The sequence below is a fragment of the Lissotriton helveticus genome, chromosome 10 (assembly GCF_964261635.1).
Source record: "Lissotriton helveticus chromosome 10, aLisHel1.1, whole genome shotgun sequence".
In the NCBI taxonomy this organism is placed as follows: Eukaryota; Metazoa; Chordata; class Amphibia; order Caudata; family Salamandridae; genus Lissotriton; species Lissotriton helveticus.
In genome coordinates, this window is record NC_136071.1 from 911,024,638 (window position 1) to 911,042,935 (window position 18,298).

An 18,298-nucleotide genomic window follows, 5' to 3' on the forward strand; every position below is an offset into this window, starting at 1 on the left:
ATCTTGGCTGCCGGTGTCTTTTTTGATCTTTTCCAGCATCTGATCCACATGCTGCCCGAATAGATTCTTTCCATCAAAAAGCAGATTGATTAGATGCTGTTGAACCTCTGGCTTAAATTCAGGGATTCTAAGCCAAGCATGCCTTCTAATGAGGATTCTAGAATTAATTCCTCTTGTAGCAGTGTCCACAGTGTCAACTACACACCTAATAGATGTATTTGAGATTGGGTAGCTCTCTGAAACGGATTTTTGTGCCCTCTGCTTATCTTGCAACAGTAAATGCAGTATGAGCTACCCCATCTCATCCCACTGAGCACAATCATATCTTGCTAAGAATCCCATTGAACTGGCAATACGCCAATGGGTTCACGGTTGTGCTGCAACCCTCTTTACTGTTGAATCATTTTTGCGCTCCTTGTTTGGGGGCGGAGCATCTCCAGTCTACTGAGCGTTTGACCTTTTACGTGCAGTATGTACCATTAGCAGTACGCAAGGGTTTGTATTTCTGATCAATGACTGTGCAAACTGGTATTTGTCATCAACCCTTGGTGTAATAATCTAAGCCTTTACAGGCTCTTTAAACACTTCTTATGTTGGTTTTAGCATGCCCTTAAGCATGGGCAGGAACTGTGCGTCTTACTGTGTGCGCACAAAAGGCTTTCTAGTAAGAAATCCTCATCCTCTTGGGTCAAGTGCAGTTCGACTTTAAGGAAGTGTACAGCCCTTTGAATAACCTTGTGATGGGAGGTGGTATCATCAGTGGGAGAAGGTTTCACAGGGTATAAATCTAGGTCATTGGGTCCCAGGGGTACTAAGTCAACGCTCCCATGGCTACTACTACATCATTAATCTCCCATGGGTACTTCTGTGTATCTTGTGGATAGGGGAACTCCTCAAAATCTAAAGGAGGTTGGGCTACCCTCCCTGTAATGTGAATGGTACAACCCCTGTGGTGATTGGGGTTGTGGTGGTGGTGATGGAAGAGGAGGGAGAGAAGATGATTTTAGTAGGGGGCTTGTACTCCTGCCCTGTCTCTTCTTTTGCTTCGGTAGTTGTGTTTCCATTTTTCGTTGTTCCTTAAAAGTGAGTTGTCTTCTTCTAGGAAGAGTCTGCTAGACATGAAATGGAGGCTTGGTAATGATTTTCCCAGTATGAGGATGAATTCCGAGGCGTCAGTGTCGAGAACTCCTCCTGCGGCCATTCCAGGATAGGCTGCTGCACATCAGTCGAGGGCCGACTGTGCCAATGCCAGATGACTCTGCTTCAAAGCAGTTTTAGAGCCCAAATCTAGTTTGGGCTCTGAAGTGCCTTTGCCCATCGGCCGCTGCATAGGCTTCGATGTCTGCTCCCGCGTGAAGCTTGTTTTGTGTGCAGAGACTGCTTTCGGTGCTGATGGATGTCTTGGCTCAGAGACTGTTTTGCGTTAATATGCCTGCCGACGTCGAAGATGCTGTCGACGCAGATGAGGACTTTGCTTCTGGGTGCTGACTCTGAGTCGGGCCAGATTTCGAAGTTTTTGGTCTGTGCCAGCGATAGCTAGAGCACAGTCAGATGTGAATGAGGGCTCAAAGGCTTGGCCCCGGCGGGGGAGTAAGTGCTATGTTCTGAGGTGGTAATCACTGCATGGACGCTACATCTTTGTGTCGAAGCCAGCTGTGTATTTGCTTCTTATGACCCCAACTGCAAATCTGGCTTCGGGCTGTGCACTGCTGTCTGCCAGGCGTCTATTTCTTCCTCGACTGTCTCCATCTCAACTTCCTCCCCGAAGATATTGGGGATCTCCTCGTCTCTTTGCTGCTCCATTACGCATCTTGCAAGTCAATGGTTCGGACGGTCTTCTTGGACCTGAAGGCAAGGCAGGTGGAGCAGGAAGCTTTGCTGTCTTCCAGGGGTGTGATGGTCTGTCCACGAGTACTTGAAATGGCACTGTGGACAGTATCAGAAGGGTGCTTTTCCATCCCCCTTTGACCATTCTCCAATGCGAGCAATGTTGAAGAAAGGACTAGGTAGGCCGTGACTCTGCCATAGAAGCAGAAGCTGTTGACTGTGGCGTCGTTAATGGAAGAAAACAGGTGTGGTGACTTATTCAGCTATCGGAAGCAGAGAAAAACTCACGAGACCCCGACAAATGTTGCAAGCGACGTCGACTCAGAGCCTTTATGAATTACATCCGAACCCAATGGAACAAAAAAACAATCTGAAGATGGAGCGGATGTTCATGCGCCATACTACCAAAGGGAGGAATCACTACACCTCGTGACTCGAAACTCTTTCTTCAAACAAAAACAAGTTTTACACGTCTGAGCTCAACACTAGCTGCCATGTGTACCTACAGCTACACATGCCTCGAACATGCATTTACTATTGTGGATTTCTCTGCCACAAGTGCAGCTAAATCTGCTTAAGTAAATCCTACGCAAGGATTGGGAGGTGGGAGTTACAAGGCGTGGTTTGTAGCCTTGTAGGTTTGTGAGTGCCCACATACATGCTCAACAACAAAGGGAGAGAAAGGGAAAGGAGACACTCTCTCAGTCCCCAACCAATAGTACATAAACAAAAAGAGAGAGGTCAGATCAATCTCTGGTCAATCTTTCAGGGATTTCTAAAGACCACATGTAACGGAGTCAAAATAAAGTTAGCACACCCGTTTTGGGTGATAAAGAAAGCCCTCACACACCGACCTAGTCAGTGTCATGCTTCATCATCGGGCCCCACCAAAGAGGCCGAGTGCCTCTTTGGTGTGCTGCGACGCCAGATAGACTGCGGAGCTGGTTGTGTGGGGAGGGCGTGCTCAAGATTACAGTGAAATAATTAAAAGTGCCTTAGAAAGGGTATCAAAAACAAAATTTAATGTGTGATCCCTAAGGCACAAAGAGTATTAAGTGTCTGGATTTAGTTGCCAAGGTTTATGGTTGGTTAAATACAGAATATACTCAAAATAATTTTTATAGTCAACATGTTTCTGCCATAAGGGTGGTTGTTAATTACCAAGGCATTCGTCAGGACTAAACCCCGGCGGTATGGGCTCTCTAATCACCCACCCTAACCTGGGGACGTGAAAGTGAAAATTAAAAAGGGTGAAAAAAGTGCTTAAAAATGGGGGAAGAGTAAGTTACTCATTCCAAAAATACTCCTTAGATTTTGGAGTGTTACAGCACTTTAAAAAGGGGCGCTATTAGCACCATGGGTCTCGGGAGGGGATCGGAGCGAACCTGGCACATCGCCCTCAGTGCTCTCGATCCACCGGAAACCTAATTGTGGCCTCAATACCGGACACCTCTTTGGTGGGGCCCGATGATGAAGCAGGACACTGACTAGGTCGGTGTGTGAGGGCTTTCTTTATCACCCAAAACGGGTGTGCTAACTTTATTTTGACTCCGTTACATGTGGTCTTTAGAAATCCCTGAAAGATTGACCAGAGATTGATCTGACCTCTCTCTTTTTGTTTATATGCCCACATACATGAACATCTGTGGACATTCACAATCACTGATCCAATCCCGTTCCACCCTGGAAATAGTCTTAAAGTCACTCAAGCCAAGGCTGGAGTAACTCCCCTTCCAGGATGGGAAGGTGGAACAGATATGCCAGAATGGGGGTGGGAGGGATGGTTGGGGGGAGGAGACGTAGAAAGGAGACTTTCTCCAGGGGAATTTATTTTCTTTCTTTTTTTTTTAAATATTTTTTATTTTCATTTTACCTGGTACAATACATTAAATCCGTAAATTCTTAAAGGAAAAACAAGCATTTCAATCATGGAATATCATAGTGATATAGCTTACAAATCGTAGAAAAACAAAATATACAGTCCTCAACTAGTCAGAATTAGCATGGGGCTATAGGATAGGGATAGAAGGCAGGAAACAGAGGGCAAAAGATGAGAAATAGGTACCTTAGGCTTTGGGGAAGAAATTCATAATTATACATAAACACGAAAATGACCTTTCAAGGGGTTTGTCTCCACAAAGCAAGTGGAGCCCAGACGCAGAGCCCCCATTCCCTCATCTTTTCCCCCCTGTTTTTATAGAGCGGCTTCGATGTTATGGATGCCTAGCAATCTAGTAAGCCACATTTAAAAAGTAGGTGCATTGTTATCTTTCCATCCTGCTGCCACCAGGATCCGAAGGACTGCTAAGCATATAAATAGAAAGCCTCCTTATCCCATTCTAACTCAGGATTGTTACCAATACCAGATATCATAAGGGTAGGGGATAGGTTTACCCGGATATCTAGCAGCCCCAGAAACCTCTCAATCTCTGCACAGATTCCCCTCATTTTTTTACATTGTGCGAACATGAGAATTTATTTACTACTGTGCAAAAATAAATATCCATGTCAACTGGGTGAAATCTATCCTAAGAAGATTTCAGCATACCAGGAAGAGCTGCCTGCTGAATGTGCTGCTAGGCATTGTCAGAAGAGTTGGAAACTGGAGCCTGGCACAGTTTTCCTGGCATATGTCTCGGACTGTTTGTAATTAGAACAAAAATATAAGTACATTCCAGTAGAGATGTGAATCTCCTCCCATACCTTTAAGTATGTTTTTGTGTAAAGGACCCCAAGTGTTTATATTGACTGAGAATCTGTGATGGCATCGATAACCAGGGTTATGAAAATGTATACCAAGGGTTTGTGTTGGTCCAGATATTGAAGGTGAGCAATTATAGATTTTTTGTAGCACAGATTCAGTCCACCTATGCTAATGATGTGAGCGAGTGATTAATACTGACTGGGTAAGATGACACAAATACGGTGGTCTGAGACCGTAACAGGAATGGTGGTCCGCACTTTCAAAGACACATCTACAATCCTGCAAGCTTTAATTTGACACACTCTTCAGAGGTTTAACACTTGACAAATACTTCAAACAGGTATAATGTCACGCCACTGGCTATCATTTCAGCACAAATACCTTTCAGGACGGTAAAAAGAGAACGTCTGAGTGACAAAATAATCCAGAGTTTTCACAATGAATGCTTCCTGGATCAAAACACAACGTGGTTATTAAGCGTCTGAGCGTGCCATTAGCCTTGCTAATGACCTGCAGCACAGGTCAAAGGTGAGGAACCATAAGGAGTGTAAAGGATAATTAGAAACATTACTGTTCGGTACGGGCTGGCAAACAAAATTGGCCATGGCACAAATGTTTAAACTAGTCTCTCTGCAAGAGGCTGGATTAGAATGGGGCTATGGTTGGATCATAGGGACCCACCCAGCTCCAAAAACACCCTCCTAGCCTGCAGGCCACTGAGAAAATGTTATCAGAGAGGCAGAATGACCAGTACGGGTTGGACGTTATTAGCATACTCAGAAAGGGGTGGCACCATGCTTATGACTCTTCTGGGACCCTCTCCAGATACTAAATTTGATCCAGATCTGCTACTCCCTGCACTTGCTCCTAAACTTTGGAATCACTCTTCCAGGCCACCTCATAAATTCACCCTTCACCCCACCCAAACTCATGTTATGTCCTCAGCGCAGTGACTTGCCTACCTACGAGCCTTCTCTCCTGTGCATGCAGAGAGGCCATTCACCTCCTAAAATAAAACCAATCTCCCTCTGCACCAAATCTCCAGTCACATCTACTGTCATGCTGGGAGGTCCACAACTGTCATACCCATGACCTGAATGAGGTGAGAGGTCACAGTGCATTGTAGAATGTAAGCCTTCGGGGCAATTAAATGAGTTACACCCATAAGCCAAGCTTTACACTTCGCTGAGCAACTCCCACAACTCTATTTACGGCGATAATACAATCTGGATATACTCACCCTCCTTCATCTGTATACATCTGGGTTAATTCCAGATTAAGATCCAATTTTAAAGTAATAATGTATTCACATGAAAAAATGATTGACAGGGGGGTAATTTTCACCCCTTCCCAGTGGCCACTACAACATGCCCCTGTGGAAATGCACCTGCAGAGCTCTATATGTGAATTTTGGTATAAGTGTGTTTGTATGTTCTTGCATGAACAGGATTTTGTATCTATATAGCATATAAGGTATGCTAACTAATTTCTTTTAGTAATATTTATTTATTTTTAGATGAACCGCTGTTGTACACAGTCCACGTACGCACTTAGAGATGCACACTCATTTAGCTTTACGAAAAACTGTTTGCTTTCTTAGCCGTGACTGGCACCGGATTTGTTTTGCCTTTCAATCCACAGATGACTTCAACCAATGAGCTGATGTAGTATGTAGCCACTACATCTCTTTGGTAGTACCTCCTGATAGTTATGCAAGTCTCCTTCATCCTGCGCCCGAAGTGTGAACACACCTTTGGTCTGTCCCAAAAGAACTGACCCATCTATAGCCCCAGGCAAATCAGAACATTTGAATGTTATATTGCAAGCTGCCTGCGGCATGGTCTTAATATCTTTAATCAATGGACAAGTTTTATTACATAAGTGGACTGTCCAGCAAACATTGGACCAACTTACCGATCCACAATGGAAAAAGATGGGTTCTCCAAGCACATGAAGCAACCCAACAATGGGGTCTCCTTCACGGTTAGCCGTTTCAGCCCAGGCACCGCTCTGAGGGCCATACACAACTGGCTTCCAGCAATCCTCGGTATCACATTCTACAAGTATGGTTTGCGAGTGAACTGTGGCAGACTGGAGAGAAGCCTGGTAAGGGATGTTTTTTCTGTTACAATGAAGACAATGTACCTATGACCAACTGGTAAAGCTGCTTACACATTTATACGACAATGCATCATCTACAGACTTGTTAGGATAGCAGTTGATATAGGCTAGAAAATAAGGTCTAACAGAGACACTATTGAGTCCAGAGTCTAACTGTGCGGTAGGATTTTAAATGTCATTATCTGTGGTCCTGCCTAATCACTAAATGGCCTAAAAGAAACTTGTCACTGAAACTTCAGCGCGTGCATTTACTTGACAGACACACTCATTCTTTCTGCGACCTTAATATATGCCATAGGTGCACAGGGCTACATGGAACAATTTAAAAGTGATTTATGCTTCTAGATTTGGGGGTGGGTGGAGTGCAGCGGAGATGAGCTCCTGGGCTCGAGTTACTAGCCTCGTTTTCCCCCTACTTACTCCTGACCATGTCACATACCCAATGCATTCATCTATTGTATGGAGAAATGGTTATTTAGGCTAGACCAACCACTGTATACCGTGTACGCTCAATTTCAGAACGTCCACACATGGTCCTGTGTGAGATCTCCGCACTAACCAAATCAATGTACCCTCAGAAGGCGATTAATGGGTATGTGCCAGTTTTGCCGAGAGGTGTTTTAGCCAGCAATCCGAGCTGTAAACCAACTAGAGTCCACACTATAAGAAATAGCAGGCGGGTTGGGGAGGTGTGTTCATGAGATACTATGGAACAGATTGTGTGATTGCTACAAAAGAACAACGAATACTTACAGAGAGAGAGAGACGTTAGATAAACATAAAGGCATGCTATGCTGGCATAAACATTCCATTTTGGCATGGGTTTGTGTATTACTCAGTTTGCTTTCCTGTTGTAAACGAATTAACCAATTTGATACCTTGGCCAAATACATACAGGCCATACATTCAACTGCCAGCAGGATCTGTCAAGTCAAGTCAAGTCATAGCATTTATATAGCGCACTACGTACCCAGAGGGTTTCAAGGCGCTTAGGAGGGGAGGAGGATTATTTGTCAAATATCCACGTTTTAAGCTGCTTTCTGAACGCTAGGTGATTCTGGGTGAGGCGAAGGTAAGCGGGGAGTGAGTTCCATGTTTTGGCAGCCAGGTATGAGAAGGATCTGCCTCCCATGGTGGTCTTGTTGATGCGAGGTACAGTGGCGAAGGCTTGGCTGGAAGAGCGAAGTTGACGGGAGGGGGTGTAAAAGGACAGTCGAGAGTTGAGGCAATCTGGTCCGATGTCGTAGAGTGATTTGTGTGCGTGGGTAAGCAGTCGGAAGGTAATCCTCTTATTGACGGGTAGCCAGTGGAGGTCTTTAAGGTGACCAGAGATGTGTTCGTTGCGTGGGATGTCTAATATGAGCCTGGCTGAGGCGTTTTGGATTCGTTGTAGTTTCTTCTGGAGTTTAGCGGTGGTACCTGCGTAGAGGGTGTTTCCGTAGTCCAGTCGGCTCGTGACTAGAGCGTGGGTGACTGTTTTCCTTGTTTCGGAGGGGATCCAGCGAAATGTTTTTCTGAGCATGCGAAGAATGTTAAAGCAGGAAGAGGATACGGCGCTGACTTGTTTGTTCATTGAGAGTGAAGAATCCAGGATGACGCCAAGATTCCGTGCGTGGTCTGTCGGGATGGGTGCATTTCCGAGGGCTTCCGGCCACCAGGAGTCGTCCCATGCAGAGGGGGATTTACCTAAGATGAGGACTTCTGTTTTGTCTGAGTTCAGTTTCAGACGGCTTTGTTTCATCCATTCGGCGACTTCTTTCATTCCTTCGTGTAGGTTGGTTTTGGCGGTGCTGGGGTCCTTGGTGAGAGATAGGATCAGTTGAGTGTCATCCGCGTAAGAGATGATGTTGAGGTTGTGTTGGCGGGCGATGGCCGCGAGGGGGCTCATGTATACGTTGAAGAGGGTGGGACTGAGTGAGGATCCTTGTGGTACGCCGCAGATGACTTCGGTGGCCTCGGACTTGAAAGGTGGGAGGCGGACTCTCTGGGTTCTTCCGGTGAGGAACGAAGTGATCCAATCCAGTGCCTTTCCTTGGATTCCGATGTTTCTGAGGCGTTGTAAAAGGGTGCTGTGGCAGACTGTGTCGAAGGCTGCAGAGAGGTCGAGGAGGATGAGGGCGACTGTGTCTCCATAGTCCAGCAGAGTTCGAATGTCGTCTGTTGCTGCGATGAGGGCGGTCTCAGTGCTGTGTTTGGCTCGGAAGCCAGATTGTGAGGGGTCGAGGGAATTGTTGGCTTCGAGGAAGGCGGCGAGTTGGTTGTTGACGGCTTTCTCGATGACTTTGGCCGGGAATGGAAGAAGCGAAATGGGGCGGTAGTTTTTGAGTTCGGTGGGGTCTGCTGTTGGTTTTTTCAGAAGGGCGGTGAGTTCAGCGTGTTTCCAGTCTTCTGGGAAGGTAGCGGAGTTGAAGGAGCAGTTGATGACGTCTCGGAGGTGCGGAGCTATGACGGAGTCTGCTTTGTTGAAGATGTGGTGAGGGCATGGGTCTGTGGGGGATCCAGAGTGGATGGAGTTCATCAGGCGGATGGTGTCCTCAGTGGAGTGATCTGTGATGAACGGAGTAACATTAAGCTACAAGTATACATAAACATTAATTCCACAGGTGTCAATTCGTATAGCATCTTCTCTGAAAATATTCTGCCCAAGGTTTTCTCCCAAACATTTTGCTTTCTGGGACCTGTGAATTTTTGACTGTAGCCTGGGAGAGTTGAGAACACCTGGGCCAACACACGCACTGGCCTGAGGATTTATTACGCACAATGAACCTTCAACATCACCAAAAAGAAACTGTGCCTCAAACAAAGTAACATGTCAAATCTAGTCCCATGGATCTCTAGGGGGGGACTCTTGCCTCTAGTGAATGTAATGGATTTATTGCTATCACCTTTCGATATGTTTGACAGTAACCTGGTTTGGACCAAAACCCTTTTAAATCGTATTAGGTCACATTGCTCGCTTTTGGGTAGTACGATGTATATTGTGAACACCAAGATAAATAACCTAAATGATTTTAATTGTTTGTTTGCCAGCATCATGGGGTTTTTTGGTATCAGAACAGTGTAAAGCTTCTATGCATTTTGGTAGGCTGCTTTGAACTAGAAAAAGGGATAACATTCGGCTGGGTATTACCCTCTACCATACATACTTTCGTTTACCTAAAAAAAATTCAAGTTTAAAGAAAATAACACTAGATCGTCTTTCTCCACAATTTCAAAGCTTGCGAAACTTACATCAAACATATCTATTAATTTTTGAGGACTTGCTTGCATGTTTAACGTAGCTGGACCACTGTGCTAAAGCGTTCATGACTTACACAATACTTGATGCACAGAATAAATAAATCATACTTTAATTTTGTAAACGTGGCTGCAGATATGTTATTATAACAAGTCTATGACCTTTGTGATTTAAGTTAACGCGACCCTGGAAAAACTGGGTAAGAGTCAATCAGGGTTACAACAATATCTAGATTAAAACAATCTAAAATGTGCCAATTTATTTCACAGTTGTAAATCTTTTCTGTTTAGCTGATTTGTGTCTGAACGCAACAAAGGCAAACCTGTAAAATCAAGACTATATAATAATTTTTCAGATAACTAAAAGTTCTGCTGGAGGTGGATTTAGTGGAATGCTTCCAAGGGTAAACCTCTTTGCTTGAAACTGCTTCAGCTCGTCAGCAGAGAGTTCATTCAGGGGAGTGAGGAGCCTGCCTACCAGGCTGCTTGATGTTGACACTTGAGTGTTACTTCCAGCACTGCTGGGAGGTGGTCCTTCTTGCCGCCCGAATAAAGAAGACCCTGATGTGATACCAGTTGATCCAGAGGTCCCAAAGGCGGAAGATGCTGAACTGACAGTGCCAAAGCCTGGCGCTGGTATAGTAGTGGAATGCTCCCCAAAAGCTGAAGTAGCAGGGGCTCCAAAGCCCAAAGGAGGAGCACTTCCAAATCCAAAGGGCACTGATGTTGATGAAGTTAATAAGCTCCCAAAACCAGAGACAGGGGCACTTGGTGCAGACGGAAACGCCAGATGACCCTGAACGGTGGCGGCATTTCCAAATGTAGAGATGCTTCCAACAGCTGGACTGGCAAAGTCTGACTGAGGCTTGAAGCTGAAAGTAGTGGAACTGGTGGCATTATCTGTGGGGAAACCTATGGGATTGATAGAACACAATTCAAATGAACAAGGTCATCAACAATTCAAGGAAGAATCAAGTGTGTTATGAATCAACTGCAAAATTCATCCACATTACTTTACCGGCTTTACCAACAGGCTTATTCATAATCACCAAATGAAAAAAGACACAAATAAAACGATAGAGGGATATTAGGTCATGCAAGAAACAAAAGTTGAGTCCACACAGAAACCCTCACCTACCCACTCCAGGCAAATGTACTTATATTTAAATTAATTTACACTGGTTGCACTCATTTTTCAGGTTTTTAGAACCCAAAATAAGTCTAATTGTGTAATAAAGGTAGAAAGAACAGAATTATCTTGTGGTAGTACACACGATAGACATTCCTTTGAAACACGACTGAATGCTGTATCAGGCTTCCATGACAGCGTTTTACCTATCAAAAAATCAAAAAGCTTCAACAACCAACTACATTCTACATGGTTTTAAAAAGTAACTTGCGCCTACAAGCTGAAAATGTGGGTGCCTATCCCATAAAGTCATTCTCCCTAACAACACGATCCATATCTCACACACCTACAGGAGAGTATTAAATGACATCCTCTTTGATGGACTATATCAAATGACGCAAAAAAAGTAACGATACCAGCAAGGGGCAGAGAATTTGGCACTTAAATAACAAGTACCAATCCTCTTTCTGGTGGATACTCTATCTATAGACTGGATGCAAATAACTCAAAAGCAGTGCTCCTCCGTGCCTGCTGTAGGTAGTGCTTTGTGGCTCTGCGTCAACATCATTCTGCTCCAGAAGTGGCAAATGGAGTCGCATATAAGCAGCACCTATGCACGCTAACATCAGTTTCTTTCATAAACTCTTCCGCACCCTCCGACGCAAAGCCTATTGGTGAATTGAGCAAAAACAGATTTCAGATGCCTTGATTGGGATCTTTTTAGATGCAAGAGACCAAGTCACAGAACGGGAAGGTGGGAGGTCGGTGAGTAATCTGCGGTTAGATTAGAGTGTCCACCAGAAAGAGTGTTCTTCTGATCGATTCTTCGAACCAGATTACTCACCTTTGTGAATAGATGCCAATGAAGTTCCTCCCTAGGTTGTGGATCTGTGGAAAAAAGTCCTGCAGAAACAAGCAGGCAAAATGCTCATCTCAATGGACTTAGGAAAGTAGTGCTTTGGGCGCGTGTGGTCGGGGCGGCTGGCATGGCTACCCGGGTGGAGGGGGATGGGCGAGGGGAGGGGGTGGAGGCTTCAGGGGGTGTGTGGGTGCATGGGTGATTCGGGTTGGGGGGAGGTCCTGCGTCTCTGGTTCCGCTCTCTTTTCTCCGACTCCAGGAACAGGAAGCAGGCAGCAGACAGCCAGGCTCCCTCCCCTAAGCCAATCACAATGCTGATGGCTTCGGGTCACGGACATGGCGCTCAGCCAGGGGCTGGAGGGGAGGGCATGTTCTACATGCAGGCTGTAGTGCAGCCTGCATGGAGAATGGAGAAAATGCGCATGACCAGTTTGGGCTGCCCGATAGGGCTGATCAAACAGTCACAGCGTACTTAAGAGTGGGCAAACCACTCCTCCCTTTTCCTGCTCCGTGAGCAGAGCAGCCCCGTCCACTAGCTAAGGCGCATGAAGCAGCATAAAATGATAACTTTAAGTTATTATCATTTTATGTTTCTAATTGCCACTGCTTAAAAGCAATGGGGCGTCGATCCTCCACCACCATGAGTTTAATTTCCACATAACTGCCTGGCAGATATTGAGGACAGGAACTCCGCATAACACGCAGCAGTAGCAGCCTTGGCCACGGTGCTCCTAGGCCTTCTGGAGGCTGCTTCTTAGCTAATGCATAGCAGACCTTAATGAAGAGGACTACCTATCACTACTGTGCCTTTCTTTGCCCCAGAGAGTCCCATGAAGATCTGATTGTCGACCCGATCTTCTCTACAATCAATGTAAATATCAAATTCGCTCTTTGGGTCTATTACGATGTAGTCTTTCTTTTTCGAGGGATGAGGCAGAGCGAAGAAGCACTAGAATGCCTTGGTCCTAATCTTCATTAGTATTTGGGGCAGGAGAGGTAGCGGTGGGACAGAAGTCCTAAGCTTCACGCTAGATGAAATGGGTCTCCAAGAGCTACAAATATTGCTCGTTCTTGGTGATGGCGAAGAAATTAAGCCAGGGTTTTCTCCATTATTGGAAGATGCTCTGTGCCACCTTCGGGTGTAACTGGTATTCATGTTCTGCTAGGCGCCACTGGCCATTATCACCAGGTAAATCCGCAGATAATTCAGCCAGCTCCATGGGTGCAGAGACTCTAGGCACAAGACCCCACCCCTTCCTTTTTGATCCAGCACCACATGATGGTGTCGTCGCCAAGAAACTGCACCTACAGTCCCTTGATGGGGGCAGGAAGGCCAAGCGAATCACCCTCAGCTCCATTAAGCTGATGTGGAGGCTGATCTACGCCAGAGCCAGAGTCCTCCGATTGCTACATCTCAGATGACCTCCCCAACCAAGTAGAGATGCATCAGTCACCACTGTCGACTCTGGTTGGGACATGCAGAGGAGTCTGTCGCTGCTGCAACTGCAGTCGAGCAGCCACCACTGCATGTCTTTTGCAGTCTCCTCCGACACATGGATAGGATGCATGAGGTAAGTAGTCCAAGAAGCCTTAGAACCATCCTCGCTGAGACCCAGGACAGAGGCTGAAAATTCAGGATCACAGAACAAATGTCCTGAACTCAGTAGTCAGGAGGAAAGGTTCGGAAGTGCACTGTATCCAGGATAGCTAGCCTATGTGAAGGAGTCAGGTGTGAATTCGGCAGGTTGTTTAAAAACCCCAATGGTGGCAAGAGTTTCGAAGTTCTCTGGAGGGGGGGCCCTTCAACAGCCAGTCGTGGAGGTAAGGGGAAGACTGGTACCCCCAACCTCTGAAGATGTACAGTGACCACAGCTATCAGCTTTGTGAACACCTGAGGGGGCACTATTGGGGCAGAAAGGGAGCAAGACAAACTGAAAGCTCTCGTGGCCGGTAGCATCTCTGGGCCTGAAAGATGCTATGTAAATATAAGCCAATCACTCAATTAGCTTTATTTCCAGAAAAAGAATGTCATAAAAGCATTCATAACACAGCATATATAAAGAGTAGAACAAAAGCCATTAAAATTGGAAAGCAGTATGGAACGTACAAAAACTTCAATAGTAAAAACAAAATATGCGGGCAACTGAACTCTATATGACATTTAATAATAGACACAGCAAGTTCATCTGGACGAAATTTAAAAGCCAAAGACTTTTTACGTTAATGCACATGAAATAAAAGAAGTCTAATACAACATGGTCAAAAAATGTTTAAGTACTAATGTGATTTTGTAAAGTGCGCTTAGTGTGGATTCCATGACTTTTAGCCAACATCCATCCTAGGAACTTGGCTACAGAACATGCAATTGGGAGGCATCCTGCAGGTCCAACACCACAATCGAGTCTCCAGGATCCATGGCAGTGAGAACCCAAACAGGGGTGAGCATTTCGAACTTGTATTGTGTAGGAAGGTGTTGAGAGGGCTAAGAACTAGGATAGGAACGAGGCCTACTGCGGAACAAGGAACTAGTGAGAAAAGCATCCAGTGCCTACTTCATAGTCCAGTACCCTTCTCTATGGCTCCTTCGGTCCTCTGAGAAGGCGTCTGATGTAGGAGGCAGAAGTGGTGGGTCGAAAAGGAATGGCAGGGTGTAACCCATTTGGTAAATTGCAGGGCCCATTTGTTGGTTGTATTGTGTTGTCACCACTGCAGGAAGCGGTTGATTCTGCCTCCTACAGGATGGCTGTGTGCCACTAAGGGAGCATTAAAGGACTTGAATGGTATGGCCGGAGAGGTGAAGTTTGAGATGAGCACTGCCCCTGGAGGCAAGGAAATTGTCTGTTGGGCCCATGGCCCGACCTTAAAAGGCTGGGAGGGTTTCTGTGCGTGTAGTGGAGCCTGACGTCATTAATACACCAAGACCCTTGCATTCCCCTAAAAGGGCACAATTGTTGAATTGCCTGACTGGCGTTGAAAGGTCCAACAAGAGCATTGTGGCTTGCCTTTAAACAGCCTAGAGCTAACCCTGTCTTCTCGCCAAACACGAGGGGACCGACAAAATGAATGTCAGTCTTCAAGGATGCCTTAAAGTATCTGGAGAAGCCAGGGGTTCCCCATAGACTCTACCCAGAAAATCTCACATACCCAAACCCGAGTGGATGACATATTTGGTCACAACCTGACCACGCTGAATGGTTTGGACTAAGGAAGTCCACAAGTCTTCCGAGACAGCAGGTAAGGCCTAATTATACCACGTACCATTGTGAATGGGTGTAGCGATCTAGTAAACAGCGTGCGTCAACCGACCTGAAGGCAAGACTGGCTGAAGAGAACATACGTTTGCCAATTGTTTCCACCTGTTTCGACACCCTGTCAGGAGCAGTGGTTGGGAAAGAGTTATGGTTTACTCTACTAGTGAATGACTGTACCACCAGATTTTCAGGGGTTTGATGCTGTTCTAAGAAGTCTGGGTCTCTGGAATCAGGTCTATGGCATCGGGTGACCTGTCAGTTGACTGGGTGCACCAGAACACAGTTTATCCTAAATACCCAGCAGTGTATCAGTGAGGGCTTCATTATAGAGCAAAAGAGGATTGGTTGGTGCCTGGCAAGGCTATAGGACCTCTGTTAATATATTTGTCTTCACCTAATGGTAAGATGGAGGTGAAGGACCTCAACAGTCCTCCTGGTCACTGTAGCCAAAGTAGTGCTTTCCCCTGTTGCTGGGCTTTGGTTGGTAGGTGGAGGCGTGGGGGCAGGTGGGCCACTAGGAAGCCAACTAGTATTGGGTGAGATGTCCATGCGACTGGCATCCTGAAGGTCTATGTACCACTATCATCATAAAGTTAGGCAGACTCTTCCCCTTTCCCACCACTGATGTCTCAATAATACTGGCTCTGGTCAGAGTCCGAGCAAAGATGTTGTGTGCATCTGCAAGTCAGTTAAATTGTGTACGAGTGAGATGGATTTAGTAGCGGCCGAGCACATCAAGATATTGAATTGGCCTAAGTCAAGACGACACCAGGTCAGAGTCAACTACCATGATAGGTTGCAGGTCTTCCGGCGGCGACAGTGTCTGTGCCTCCACCAACGCTGGGAGGACCCGCACAGATTTCAGTGCTGGTCCCTATGCCAGTATGGAATCCAAAGCAGATTCGAGGCAGTCCAGAGGGCCAAAGCGATGGCAGTAACTTAACTGGAAAGTGAGCCAAAGAGGTGTAGCAAGGCTTCTTGAAAATTCATGGCTTGCTGTGATGTCGCTGATGGACCCAGGAACTTGGGGTGCATCAGAACCCGGATCCTACTCCTTGGTGAAATGGGATTGAGACCTGGAGGCACGGAGACACCCTAGTCAATTCTCTGAAGAAGCCGAGTGGTGGGAAGGGGGCAGAGCCCCACTTGAACTTCTTATGTTTCTCCTTCGACTTACCCAAAGATTTTGACTGCAAGGAAGAACTGTTCCGGGAAAGTCTTTGGAAGTGGATCCTCGCCTTTGAACAGTAGTTGGATCAGCACAGAGTCTACTGGTGTTCCGCCGCATAAAGCTTCACCTCACATTCACGGATGGCTTTAGGGTTTATCAGGGTGCAGTCGTTGCATGCCTAGTCGTGTGATGAACCCAATCACCAGAGGCACACCACATCGGCATCTGTCATAGAAATCTGCTTGCAACAGTTACTACAAGGCTGTAACTCGGTTGTCTTAGAGGTTGCCATCCCTTGCACACTGGAAACATTTTGGAAGAAAATCTCTTCACAGTGAAGAAAGGAAGCAGTGGAGCTCCGAACTTGCACATTAAGGCACTTTGGAAAGGAATCAACGTCAGCATGCTTAGGTGACACATAGGTGGCTCCGCTCTCCTTTTAGAGCAGAACGGTGTAAATGTGGAGTCGCGCGGTGCCACCTACTGGTGAGGAAGCACACTGCTTTTGAGCTTTCTGTATCCAGTTTGGGGCCTGGGTAAATTCACCAGGAGAGGAATCTGGGGTTAGAGGTAGCCATCAGAGTCACTTCTTATCATGTATCAATTTGTGCAGATGTTCAGCACAGTAAAATTACAGAAGATTTCTAATTCATTATTTGCAGAGCCATTTAGCTCAGGAGTAAATAGTTTAGAACACTGTTCATTTAATTTAATGAATTAATACAACTGCAGAGCCACTGAATTAACTATTAATTTGAGGTCATGTCTACCTTTCAGACACCCTTGGACATAACTCTACACAAACCGGATATCAAGTGAAATTATATCAGGGCAGTGTTAAGAGCAATCATATACAACTGAGGCAACCACGCACATCTTTTCCCTGTGTGGTTACAGCACATACTGAATTCAATACAGAAACAGAGACAATACAGAAATAAAGACCATCCTATCCCAATCTTTGTGTTCCATCAACAATACTTTAGTTCTTTGTCATAGGTGGATTTCTCAGAACATGGATGCTGTCTAAATTGAGCTTTATACCTGTATTTTGGTGCATTTAACTAGCAGATTCTAGTTTTACCAAGCTTGCGGTTTTACCATTTATGGATTTGTAAAACTGAAGATAATAGCTTGTCTGCGTAAGACTGAAGCTCATATAGTAGCTCATAAGACAAAAAAAGAACAAAGCCATCTTTCCAAGCACATCTTTGCAACCATTTAAGTGAAATGTAAGCCATATTATCTTACCCCAAAAAAGTTGGTGCAGAATTGATCAAACCTTGCACATGCATTTTCTAGAATTTCTACACACAGATTGCTCAGCATATACAGGACTTTCTGGACTCATTTATTTATCAGACAATAAACCTAAGATCCAGCTTAAAAGCAGACCATTTGCTTACGTCTTGCTATTTCCACAGGATCTAGGTTCAACTTCTAATGTTCCGTTAAGCCTAACAGCCGCTGCCCATGCAGCAACATAACTCTCAAAGGCATGTTTGTACAAAATGATGCAGGTAAATAGTGGAGGTTTTCCAATTAATTATATGGCAGAAGAACAAACTAAATTGAGGTATTGTAAGTGATTTCACAAGAAAAGTAATCTCGCCGAGGTCATCAGCAGTACCACATCAGGTAATTGGAGTCTCATTCATTTTCTAAAAATGGAGTTACTAGCATATGGTGGATTCCTTCTTAGTGCCTCCAATAGTACTTCTACTGCCAAGTTAAATGGTGTTATGTATCACATTCCATCCTTGAGTAGAGTAGTAATTGGAAACATACTTTCAGAGAATCCATGAAACACAAAATCTTCAACGGTAGGCAAAAGTATCCAACCAGATAGCTTGAAAAAACAAAACAGATCAAGGGGACGAAGAACTAGGAGCAGATATCAGGTTTTATATTTTTCTGTTGGTTGGATCAAAGTTCCAAGAGACAAAAGGCAAGCAAGAATGTGAAATTTCAGTAAGGTGCCACTTTTAGTCTCCTAATT

The 18,298-nt window shown here is 45.3% G+C and overlaps 1 protein-coding gene across 1 annotated transcript in view; it reads right to left on the reverse strand.

Annotated features, from left to right (window-relative positions):
• Positions 1-10,123: 10,123 nt before the first annotated feature.
• The window catches only part of NUP42 (nucleoporin 42), a 256,272-nt gene continuing 248,097 nt past the window's right edge, over positions 10,124-18,298 (reverse strand). Inside the window, exon 7 of the mRNA XM_078663559.1 lies at positions 10,124-10,801. Coding sequence (XP_078519685.1) covers positions 10,242-10,801 — 560 coding nt within the window. The 3' untranslated portion in view covers positions 10,124-10,241. The remainder of the gene's footprint in view (positions 10,802-18,298) is intronic.